Consider the following 12,707-nt stretch of genomic DNA (forward strand, 5'->3'; position numbering starts at 1 on the left):
TAACGACCACCTCAGCTCACCCGTTTTCTGGTTTTGGTGACGTGATGTTCGCAAACTGAGCCATAATTGGTTGTTGAGCCCTCCCTGAGCATTGGCGATTATAGGGCTGCTCGATTATGGGGGGTTAATAAATGATCACAATGATTTCGGTAATAATTGAAATCAGATTATTCAAACGATTATTTTTTAGTACCCCAAAAAAAGTTTAAACATTTTAAATTATTAAGACAAATACAATTATTTGAAACACTATAATTATGTAAGTTCCCATTGGACCAAACAAGATTTATGAAATTAGTCATTTTAAAATAAAAAAGTGCAAATTTAAACAACCCAAAATTATAATTAATAATTATGCCAAATTTGTAATTGTGGAGTTTAATAATTAAAATTGTAATTTAATTTCAATTAATTGCACAGCCCTACGCGATGCAATTTTCAGTCGCCAGCAAGTTGCAAAGTGTATTTTTAAAGGTATTAATTACAGTTAGTAGTGATCAAACTAATTATAGACTAAATACTAAATTCTTACTGATGAAAATGGTTAAACAGTCAAGTATCTCTTTACTTGTCAGGAAATAGAATTTCTCTGTTCTTTTACTTGTACTCATCAGCTGATGTTTTCGTTCCTTTTATTAGCAGTTAATGGATGTAATCAATATATACATGTATAGTAGGCCTATAAAATATATTGTTTATTCAATGGAAATGTAGTTGTATCCATTGTTATTTCCATTCGCTGTATTTTATTTTGAAACATTTGAAATGAAACAAACTTAGATGCCCTCCAGCCTCTGTACTTAATTTTGTAGTCACAAAAGCAATTTAGGAGAGAATATGCCCTTTCCTAATTCTGAAAATGTTTACCCCCTACATATCTTATTGTAAATGTACATTTTTAAAAATGTCAGGCAAAGTTATAACGATTTCTCGGTTCTTTACTTGTGTATTTTGTTTTGGAGGATGTAACGGAAGTTGTTATTGTAACGTGTTTTGTGGCACCCTACACGTTCATGCAATGTTTGCTTTGGAGGAGGAGTTGGGACCGTTAAAGTGGTATTAAAACGGCGTTGTTCAGTTTCGACTGGCGCTTTCTTGTAATGACCAGCATTTTAGATGTATATAGCACACGTGTGTGATATTTTGTTTGGACGACCGTTAAGACGTTGAGAGTTTGGTGGAGAGAGAAAGTTTCACCTGTGGTGCAAGAGTAGCACGCGTCTGAACGTCACAGTAAGTTAACGTCGTTTGTGAAAAATTGTTAATTATACAACGTCACACCTGGCTGAACTCCGTTTATCTTACCGAAACTCTTAGTCATTTTGAAGCATTCACTTCATTGCACTCTTTAGCCATGTTTAACTGAGCTCAAAGTGGTTGTATTCGTTGAGTTTTTGTCCGTTTGACTTGTAAGTACATTGACATGAGAGGTGTTTGATCACATTGCTTCGAAGCTTTATGAATGACACACATTGAGCATCAACAGACTATTGAGCATGAAATTATTTTAATGGTCGAAGGGTGCACATAAATTATATCTGACTGACCATAGATTACTCTTGGCAGGTGACCGGACTCAGAAAGGTGAATACAGTACTACATATTGAAATTCCTCATTGTATTGAAATCAATTGAAACTGATTCACTGGAACCGAAAGTCTGCTTTGTGGTCTCCATTTTGTATTGCAATAAATTTGCAACACTCAATTTGTTTGGCAAAGCAAAAATGTTTTTGTTTTGTGTGCAAATTGGCAAATGTCATTTGCAATCAGTGAACGTTTTTCTCTTAATAGTAGTCAAATTTATTTTAGTCCAAAAAATGTCATTGTTGTGGAGCAGAGTCCTGCCTCACAGCAAGAAGGTTCCGGGTTGGAAAGTGAGCTCAGGTCGTTCAGGGTGGTGTTTAAAACGCAGTGAAATTGTGACCAAAGAACATTGGACGCTTTTTTTTCTCTTTATTTTTTATTATAATTTTCTGTAAAGAAATGCTGTGGCTCTCAACTGTTTTTACCCTGGGACCCACATGTTCCTGTTGTTGCAATGTTTGACTCAATCTGTAAATTTTACCAAGCAGATTTTAATGAAACATACTTATTTATGATGGCACAACACAAAATCTCAAATTTCAGTTAAAAAATATTCAATCAATATCTGAGGATATTGATGCTTTAACTCCTCATTTATGCTATACAAACTTTTAAAAAATCCAGTTTGAAACTTTTTGCAGAATGTAAGATTACATTTCATGAAAATTTTTCTTAATCGCGTGATGCACAAGGTCAGCTAAAACAAAAGGTCAAAAAGTTACAAACATATGCAGCAATATTATAATATTCCCTTTTTAATAATGCCTGTTTTTGGGAAGTAGCACTCTATTTCAACATTGAGCCGTTGAAAGATGAGCAAAGGAGAAAATAGTTATTGTGACTGAATCACACACAAAAAAATAAATAGAATAAGCCTACTTTGCATCTTCCAAATCTTTTTTGAAAGTCCCTTTATCACTTGTATGATGCTATTCCACTTGTGTGTTTATTTCAAGGCGCTGTTAGTCAGAATGAGGTACCTGGCATTGCTGGTTCTGTATGCACTGGTGACCCTGTGCTTCCATACAAGTGCACTGTCCCAAGTTTCTTACGGCGAACGGGGATCAGATGTTGGTGTTCGGGTGTTTCAGCAAGTCGTCCGCTCCAAACCGCTGGATAATGTGGTCCTTTCACCTCATGGAGTGGCCTCTGTCCTTGGCATGCTGCTACCAGGAGGTTATGGGGAAACCCGCAAGCAAATTGTTGGTGCTCTCCGATACAAGAAAAATGGTGAGAGTATTTTAAATAAAAATTTCTGAGCAAAGTTGTGGGAGAGGCTTGTAATTTTGTAATTTTTGATTTGCACAGGACCTTTCAGAATGTTGAAGAAACTGCACAAGACTTTGACCGCTAAGTCCAAAGATGTCGTTCTCATTGCCAATGGCATGTTCAGCCAAGAGGGCTTCCCCATGCAAAAGAGATTTGTTGACACCAACAAAGCAAACTTCCAGGCTGAGAGCAGAAGCATGGACTTCAGTGACCCACAAGGGGCATCAGATGAGATCAATGCCTGGGTCACTAACAAAACCAGAGGTAGGTCATGTTATGAACTGCAGCAGCTCTATCGTTCGATGACAATGAACATTCACTTTACAAGTCAATTTACAGTGTACACCCCTAATTTTTGTTCAACAATGCTCCTAGAATTTTAAGTTGAAGTCTACTTTACTTTAAAATTTTAAAAATACAGTAAGGTTCTAGATTCCAATAAAATGGAGGGAAAAAAGCCCTTTGTCAAACTTCAGTAAGGCGAAACTTATAAACCAGTCTTTCCCAATCCTGGTCCTCAAGGGCTGGAGTCTTGCAGGTTTTAGATATTTCAGTCCTCCAAACACACATGATTCATTGAATCAGTTTATCAGACAGCTCTGCAGATACTTGAAAATGATCCTAATCTATAAAATCAGGTGGACAAAAAAAAATCTAAAACCTGCAGGACTCCGCCTCTTGAGGACCAGGATTGGTGAAGACCGGTATAAACTGTAGTTGACTCTGAGGAATGACTAAAAACAAAACTAATAGTGTGCAAAAAAGGTTGCTGTGACATGGAAAATGCAGCACATTGGCCTTTGTCTTGGACTCGATAAAAACAAAGGCTGCATAAAACGATGTGATTGGGACCTTGTAGATAATTATTATTTATTATATCTGCCATTTTAAAATGTAGTCTTTTCTTTTTTTGTCCAATTTAAATCATGCTTGTTAGTTTATATCATAGTTAATCTCATCCCGTTTTTTTGGTCCCTTTTTAGTGTCTCATTTTAGACTTTATTTTGGTACAAGAAAACATAATTTTATTCGCCTAGTTTTAGTCAACAAAAACCTGTCGTCAAGGTTTCTAGACTACAAGGCGCACCTGATTATAAGCCGCGCCAGCTAAATTTGGAGAATGCTCGAGTTTTACACATATAAGCCGCACCCGATTGTAAGCCGCAGGGCTTTTAATGTTACCGCACCCGGTTCCCGCTACTTACTTTTCCATTATGAGGATGTAAATTGTCTCGCTCTCTTTCTCTCTTCTACTGTATAATGGGCTCACTTGGTTTGTTTTGCGGTGCCTGACGCTCTTGCACTTCCTTATAGTGCGCCCCATTGTGATCTGATGGATAAGTTGCACCTTTGTATTACCCGCAGGGCTGAATGCAAGTGAAAAGTATAGTGCAGTCCAGAAATTACTGTAGTCTATAGTTTTTGTCAGGACAATCATTTTACCCCTGTATATTTTTTCGTCAGCAGATTATGTTGAAGATTTCGGATGTAAAACTATTTCACATAAACATTTCTCATCTTTTTGATGAAAAACAACTTCACACAAACAATGACAGCATATCAGGTGGCTACTATGACTCCATGCTGTGAGCTAGTAAATTAGCCAGCATTAGTTAGCGGTCGGACCGTCGGACATTATTGTTGGAACGATATAACCTTTGGATTAATGTTACGTTATAACTATAATTTACTTTTCTTTTTTTAACTTTTCGCCATGAATCCACCTCCTGTCTGTCCCATGTGTTTGCATGTGTTTGTGCATGTTGCACTTGCTAGCTGCAGATTTGAAAGCGGGTGTGACACTGTGTCACATGACAGTGTCAGTGACGGATTAGCAGAGCCAAGATCAAAATTTTCGTCTCAATTTTGTTCATGAACTAAAATGTCCATAGATTTCCGTTCCGTTTTTATTAAGTGAAGTACATTTTTGTCTTGTCTTTATTAGGTGACAAAAATGCATACCGATTTAGTTATTGTTTATTTTCGCTGACGAAATTAACACTAGGTATGAGCATACATAGCCTTCTACAGGACATGTTAGAAAGCCAGAATAACCAAATATGGCAAGAAGAATAGCCCATCCCAAAGCAAAGGTGCCCTCGTCGACTGTCCCAGCTTGGTTTAGCTTCCAATTTGCCTTGGCTTTCGTAACACACAAAACACTAGCTTAGAAACATGATGTGGGGGTGGTTGCTATGTAAATTATCCTCACTGTTGCATAAGAACGTGATACAAGTTTTTAGAAATGGGTGTATGGTGAAAAAAAAAATTGGGGGGGTTTGCACTTTTAATGGGTGCACTCCAGACACACAAATATTTGTAAAGAAGCAATAAACTGTTTTGAACCCCTCCTCCTCCCCCCAATAATGTATTAAATTCAATAAGTTTTGTTCGAAACACATTTTTCACACAATCATTTCATCATGCTGAACGATGATTTGTTCCTGTTAAATATTCATCCAGGTCACATCAAAAGCCTGATCAAAGCCGATATGCTGGATTCTGTCCTGACCCGCCTGGTCATTATTAACGCCATCTACTTCAAAGGCTTATGGAAGTACCGCTTCCTGCCTGAAAACACCAAGATGAGGCCCTTCACTGGGGGCGATGGCAATGTATTTAAAGTTCCTATGATGTCCCAGCTATCACTCTTCAACATTGGTAAGTTGTTACTTTTCTAAGTCACACTCACACACCAAGTCAGTCATTTCTTAGACTGCATCCGCTATGGGCATTTAAAGACATACACTGGACTCTTGCTGCCGAGGTGTTCAATAATGTCAAAATGTTACTCTAAAAAGACATACTGTATGTTACATATTTGTATATGTTATTTATTTATTTAAGTTATCCACACCACCTGTTACTGCAGCCTTGAAGGGTCCTGATTGGTGTGCACTTACATATTTTTTATTTTTTTTTGTATGTCCAGCCACAGTCAAAACTATTTGAAGGTCTTGATCAAGATCCTTTGAGACTGCAGTAACAGGCAGTGTGGATATCTCAAAAGAGCACATTTGTCAATGGAAGCTAGATAAATGAAAATTGCTCCTTGGTGATCAGATAGACATTTTTTTTTTTTTGGGTGGCCATCGGGTAAATTTGAGTCTGTTTAAATTCACTTGCGCCTATATTGAATTTGAAGGATCAATCGAAATGCTGAGTTTATTAGTTGTGTAAAACGTTAACATGGTTTTATGAGCTAGTGTTGCTGTAGTTGTATTTGGACGTATGGTCAAGTGTTACATTCATATCTGGTCGATGGTACATATTTTTCACTTTGCAGATAAATGCCTGAGCAGAAAAAAATACATCATTTAAAATGTCAGTGAGAGGAATTGTCAATGGGTCATAAAAACAAATCATTTGCAGATATTTTTAAGCTAAATATATTTCTAGATATACGGTACTTCTTTTTAGTATGACATGTTGTGATATATTTTTGGTAGCAATTTGACAAGTGGCCCGTCTTTGTGGAAATTTCTAGAAAACAAGGAATGAGCACTTGCATCTAAAATCCTCCATAACAAATAAATTCAGACACACAAAAAAAAGACTTACAGTACATGGCGTATTCTGCCCACACTGCTCTTGTCATGATTAATAATCTTCCATCTGCACTAAGTTGAGGTTTTAGGGCAAGTTCTGCATTTGGAACATCACACCATCACGTTAATTTTCACTTGTTGACGTCCCGGAATTTTGGCCAGTATGAGCAATTGGTGGATATTATTAACTGAAACTTGTCAGCCAATCTGAGAAGGGGGTTTGAGTAGAAGACAAAAGGACAGGGTTGAGGAGAACATTGCAAATAATGTTTTACTCTAATATGTAGACGATCTCACACAACATTCCCCAAAAGGGCAATTTTTTTCCCAACACAAAAAAACACAATTTCTTCGGAACCCATTGTCTGATTTTTCCAAATTTGTGGTGCGTTGTACTCTGCTTGAAGTGGCCATTCTAACCAGATTCAGTATTTTAACGGACAGGCTGAACCTAAAATAAAAAGTCACATTTTACGCTTTGTTGACTGAGCAAGTCACTAATTGTGTTCCACATTCCAACACAGCATCTGGATCGCAGTTGCTCCTTTATCTTCTTGCGATCCTGACTGATTGCGTCATGTTGATTCAGGCTCTGTTTTGTTCCTATGCCGCCTTCTTGCCACTAAAGATTCTGACACTTGCGAAATGTTTTGGGTTGGCAGTCATGCTGCACAATAAGCATGGAACAATTGGATAATTCTCTCTCTCAACCTGTAAGTAGTTCTCACGTTTAACAATACCACTAACTTAATCTTACCTTTTGGCTAATCCAAATTGCAAAAACCCCCAACAGTTTTAGTCTAGTCTTAATCTGGTAGTATTTCTCCACACCAGTTTCTGATGGTAAATGTATTTGAATATCTAACAGAGTGTGTGTTTTAGGATTAGGGCCCGACCGATTATAATCGGCCGATTATTGTCCTTCAAACATCTTCCAAAACAAGCGGCCAATTGGGCCAAATGGCCGATTATTTTCCCCTTTAAGCGTTATAAACGTTATCCATGAAACCCAAAGTTTCCGACACTGTGAACATACCCTGAACCATTTTGCTTGCGTATCATGATTAGCAACTAGCAAGTGTGTGGCGTATGTTATTCTGTTGTCCTTTAAGCTATTTAATGACATCCAGTTGGATTTAACTGTAAAACTAAACACACGGCAATAAGAATAACACCCACTGTATATTTAAATACAAAACATGCTTAATTTCTAAAACATCGCAAGCCTAGTGCTAATGCTAAAAGCAGAGGGAAGATCCCATTCAAATGCTAATCGGAAGTTAGCATCAACTTCGAGAGTGTTTTTCCTTCAAATAATGAATCTTCACACACAAATGGTGTAGGAACACATACCCATAGGTAAGATAACATGACACAAATTCTTCCTAATGTGTGAAAAATTAGTTTTTTTTAATAGATTTCAATGGATGCATGGCACCATACTGCCCCAAAGAGGCCAAAACGTACAAGAACAGTCAGTATTTGTTCTTACTGTTTTTTCAGTTGCTATTATTTGAGTGTATTCTATTCTTATTTTTATTTTGTCATTGTCCTTTCAAGTTATATTTAAAGTTGATATTTCAAGGATTCAAAGCATTTATTTTCTCAAAATTCAAGGATGCAAACATCCAAGGATTTGTTTTTTTGTTGTCTTAACACACATTTCCACATGACATGGCACAAAATAAATCCCCGAGGTGTACTAGGTTAGCCAAGTAAGTCCCAACACTTGTGAAAATAACACAAGATAAAAATATATAAAAGAAAAGGTTAATGCTTAAAATAAAAATGTGTAATATACATGCAAGAGACTTGAATTTCACATAACATTTACAACATAATTTGTCCTTAACAAAAACAAAGTGTAGGGATGAATGGGCGTAGCATGACATTTTTTTTAGTAGTTGAGCAGCCTTAATAGTTGAATAATCACTAAGTTTTGAAATTAAATTGTTTTAATCATGATTTCAATCTCAATCAAATAATCGTAATTGCTATTTTTCCAGCCCAATTATGTACTCTAACCCTATACAGTACAGCAGTTGTAAACAAGTCAGAGTGGTTTTATTATTGACACATAAATATTTACAATTACCTTGTATACTTCATGAAGTTTGTTCATAAGGTCAAACTATGGATTTGTCATTCAAAGTAGAGTAAATCTTAATAGTGAAAGTTAGGAAAGGGGGGGGGTAGTTTTATGCATTTTTTATATATATATATATATATTTATTATTATTATTATTATTTTTTTCCTGCCAAAAATCGGTATCGGAATTGGCCTAAAAAAATGCATATCAGTCGGGCCCTACTTAGGATACCTTGTATCTTCTGTCCCATCCATCCATCTTCAGAAAATTTGAATATCGAGTCCTTTTATTTCAAAAATGTGTTTGAAAAAGTGAATTTAGCTTGTTCACTACACACACAGTAAAATATTTCAAGCCTTTGTTTCAATTTGGATGATTATGGCACAAAGACACAAACTAAAACTAAATAAAGATAAATAATAATAATAAAGCGTCATGTGACCAACAAAAAAGGATCTCAAAGACAGAAATGCTGACCTTCCACAAAAAGTGTATTCAAGTCATATGCCTTCAGTAGTTTGTTGGGCCTCAATGACCGTATCAAGACACCGGCGGCGTGGCATGGAGATGATCAATCAGCCTTTTGCACAGTTCAGGTACTATTGCAGCTCAAAATGTTGAACTTTGTCATGATATTCTACTTTTCTGCAACATTGGATTTTTTTGTTGTCTTTCTGCCATAATCATCAGAATTGAAACGAATAATGGCTTGAAATATTTGACATTGTGTGTGGTGAACTAATATAAACATAAGTTTCACGTTTTTTAACTTATTATTAAAATGAATGGACTTTTTCTCAATCAAATTTTTCTGACACCTGTATTTTACATTGAAGAGAAGAATATAATGCACTTCTAGAAAGTTTAGAATCCGTATTGGTTCCAAAATGGGAACTGTGAAGTCTGAAGACTCTCTCGCACAAATATTTCATCACATTTTTACCATGAATAATATTGTTGGTTTTTTCTGCTTTATTTTTTATTATTATTTTTTTTTTTAAGGCCTGGGCAAATACAATTAATGTACATTCAAAATGTATCCATGAAATAAAATCAGAGAACACATTTACTTGCTATTGCCTCTCTTTGAATTATACAGTACATATTTAAATATTCAAATGTAAATTTGCTTGACTTGATTAGTTTAAATTGCTGTATGTGTGTATTAGGTTCTGTCCGATGTCTCATGCATTGATGTGTTAATAAATCGTAATAAAATTTCTTAAAACTTTCTTCCACCAGGCGTGGCCACAACTCCTCAGGAGGTGAAATATAAGGTGATCGAACTGCCCTATCATGGAAACACGACCAGCATGCTGATTGTTCTACCCACTGAGGAGGACACGCCTTTGTCCGACATCATCCCTCACATTAACACCGCCACTGTGCAGAGTTGGAGAAAACTAATGCACATGCGCAAAGTACACCTACTCATCCCCAAGTAAAAAAAATACAGGATTACACTCAATCCACAGTTTCAGTTTGCTCAAGTGAATGTGGGAGATAATGTGTGAATGTTTGTGAATGTCTCTAGGTTTACTGCTGATATTGAGGTAGACTTAAAGAACCCCTTGTCAGCACTGGGAATTACAGACATGTTCCGTAAGGACAAAGCAGACTTCAGAAATCTGAGTGAGTAAAAGTACCGTCAATCCCATTCCAAATACGACGTGATGTCTTGTATGTGCAGGATATTTATTCAGACATGACAAGGTTTGAAAATATGAAGGGAACAGTTGGCTGTTTACTGCTGAGAGCTGGTCAGACCAATGACGTCTAGATATTCAGTGTGAAAGTCAAACTAATAAATCACTTCTCTCCATTGATTTAAGACGCTGCAGTATACTAGTGCCACCTGGTGGTATAAAATATTAAGACATGTGACAACACGCTGCACAATAACTTTTTCTTTTTCTTTGTGTTCTTCTCTAAAAATGTACACAGTAAATTTGGCAAATTAGTATATTTGTGTAGAGGTAGGTCTGTTACACTAGTTAGACAGATGTTGTTGTTTTTTGTTCTTTTTAAACAAAGTTAGTATATCTATATACATCTGGAATTAATGCGTGTGCATGCTGCCTTAGGTGCAGAGCCTGTATATGTCTCTACGGCCCTCCAGAAAGCCAAAATTGAGGTGAATGAAGATGGAACAAAAGCAGCAGCTGCCACTGGTGAGTGTTTTGGTGCAACTGCTGTGCATATATTTCGTCAAATTATATCTAGACTAGTGAATATTGATTTCTAATGCTGTCATTTTCTCATGTCCAGCGGCAGTGTTGATGGCTCGGTCCTCTCCTCCTTGGGTTGCAGTGGACAGACCTTTCCTCTTCCTTATCCGGCATAATACAACTGGTACATCATTTTTCTCATCTTCATATATATATTAATCCTGTAATTACATTCCAGTAAAAAGGGCTCATTGGTATTTTAAGGGAAATACATTATAAATCTGATGCATTATTATTATTATCATTATTTTTATGCCTTCTGGATAAAGACATCACCCTTTTACTCAATAAAGCCTTGCATTTGTTGACCCCGCCCCCTCCTTCCTCTGTCCTCAGGTACACTCCTCTTTATGGGCCAAATTAACCAGCCCTGAAGTCGGTGTCTGCTGTGTAGCTCCCCCTAGTGGTATTGTGGAGTGACAGCAATTACTTGCCTGCACACAAACAAGCATACAAACTTTGCTGTTGATAGTATTTGTTTTATTGCCTTTTATGTTAATCATTTTCAGAAATGCATGATATGCCTGAAATGTTTTTTTTTTTTTTTTTACTTTGTTTTTTAATGGACTTTGAATGTCATTTGTGTGTTTTATTCACTCTGGAGTAGCATACATTGTTTACTAATCCTTTTTATTATTATTATTATTTTTGTGATTATTTTGCCCATTTCAATAGACATCACTCCAGTTGTTCTTAAGTTATGGCGATGCATGTCCAATTTTGAGGTATTGCTTGCAGCTGTTTTAATGAGAAGTTTATTTTCCTTCACTGAGGAAAATGTCTGTTGTAATTCTTACTTTATTTGGGAGCAATAAATTCTCATTTATAAGCTTGGCTAAAATTTGGCACATCTGGCAAGTTTTTTTTTTTTAACACTGTTCTGACACCATTCTTTGAGAAAGGTGTGATCCATCACTTTGAATGTGACCGTTAGATCTCATGTGTTCAGCATTTTATTAATTATTTTTGTACATATTCTATTGTAATCTTAAAACATGTTCCAAATTATGGATACAATTTTATTTTAACGTATAATAATAGTAATGTAGTTTATTTCACCCTGGTAACAGTATGCCATTCTTGATGCCTGGCATGGCCACATCAATATATGAACTCATGCAGCAAATGCTTATTTGGGGATGACATTTGCCTAACAATTAGAAAACAAATCAGCAGGAAGAAGAAACTACCTATAGACCATAGATATTTATGATAAAGACTAGCACAGCAACGTTGCATTGTTTTAATGAGCATCCCAGGTATTCTATTGTCGCCTTGTCAAAATTGGGCCATTTGTTCTTGAATCAAGAATCGTTATTGTCATTATGCAAGCATAACGAAATTTTGTTCTGGCAGCTTTCGACACAATTTAAAAAGGCACATGGCATAAAAATACCAAACTAAACTACATAATAAATTAAAAAGTGCAGACGAATTGTGCAAATAAGCAGGATATTGCAACATTTTGTTAAAGTGTAATATAACGTGGGTTTTTGCAGTTTAAAATACATAATCCGTAGGTGAGCAGAGGGTAAGTGTGTTTGGAGATGGGGTGATGTAATTCACCGCTCTGGGGAAAAAACTATGCAGCAGTCTGTTGGTGTGAGTCCTGATACTCCTCCTGTACCTCTTTCCGGAAGGAAATAGTTAATGTCCCGGGTGGGTGGGGTCTGCCCCTATGCGACTAGACCTCCTGCGAACACTGCCGTCATATATACAGTCCAGTGGTGGGATAGGACTGCCCACAATTCTCTGCTGTTTTCACTCCCCGGGACAAGTCCTTCCTGTCCTGTGCAGTGCAGCTCCCATACCACACTATTGCACCAAAACAGGATAGTCTCTACTGTGGCTCTGTATACGTTTTTTTTTCTTTTTTTAAGGAACTGAGGTGAGAGTCCAGTCCTTTTAAGCTTCCTGAGGAAGAAGAGCCTTTGTTGGGCCTTCTTCACCAGGTGTTGTGTGTATATGGACCAAGTGAGGTCAGAT

General features: G+C 36.6%; 1 protein-coding gene across 1 annotated transcript; it reads left to right on the forward strand.

The window, feature by feature from the left end:
* Window positions 1–996: 996 nt before the first annotated feature.
* serpine2 (serpin peptidase inhibitor, clade E (nexin, plasminogen activator inhibitor type 1), member 2) lies at window positions 997–11,562 on the forward strand. The gene is made up of 9 exons (XM_086081598.1): window positions 997–1,233; window positions 2,543–2,816; window positions 2,895–3,119; window positions 5,319–5,516; window positions 9,736–9,934; window positions 10,028–10,125; window positions 10,578–10,664; window positions 10,762–10,845; window positions 11,058–11,562. Exons 2-9 carry the CDS (start codon window positions 2,558–2,560, stop codon window positions 11,093–11,095), a joined length of 1,188 nt encoding a protein of 395 aa, XP_085937724.1. The 5' UTR covers window positions 997–1,233; window positions 2,543–2,557; the 3' UTR covers window positions 11,096–11,562.
* Window positions 11,563–12,707: the final 1,145 nt, after the last annotated feature.

Source organism: Leptonotus elevatus, chromosome 7 (genome assembly GCF_054856555.1).
Source record: "Leptonotus elevatus isolate MCC_2025b chromosome 7, RoL_Lele_1.0, whole genome shotgun sequence".
Classification (NCBI taxonomy): domain Eukaryota; kingdom Metazoa; phylum Chordata; class Actinopteri; order Syngnathiformes; family Syngnathidae; genus Leptonotus; species Leptonotus elevatus.

Excerpts from the sequence above, each read along its gene's own strand:
- serpine2 (XM_086081598.1), top strand. The coding sequence starts at position 2,558 with ATGAGGTACCTGGCATTGCTGGTTCTGTATGCACTGGTGACCCTGTGC. Across the intron at positions 10,126-10,577 it reads AGCAGACTTCAGAAATCTGA|GTGCAGAGCCTGTATATGTC; the intron begins GTGAGTAAAAGT and ends ATGCTGCCTTAG. Across the intron at positions 10,846-11,057 it reads TATCCGGCATAATACAACTG|GTACACTCCTCTTTATGGGC; the intron begins GTACATCATTTT and ends CTCTGTCCTCAG.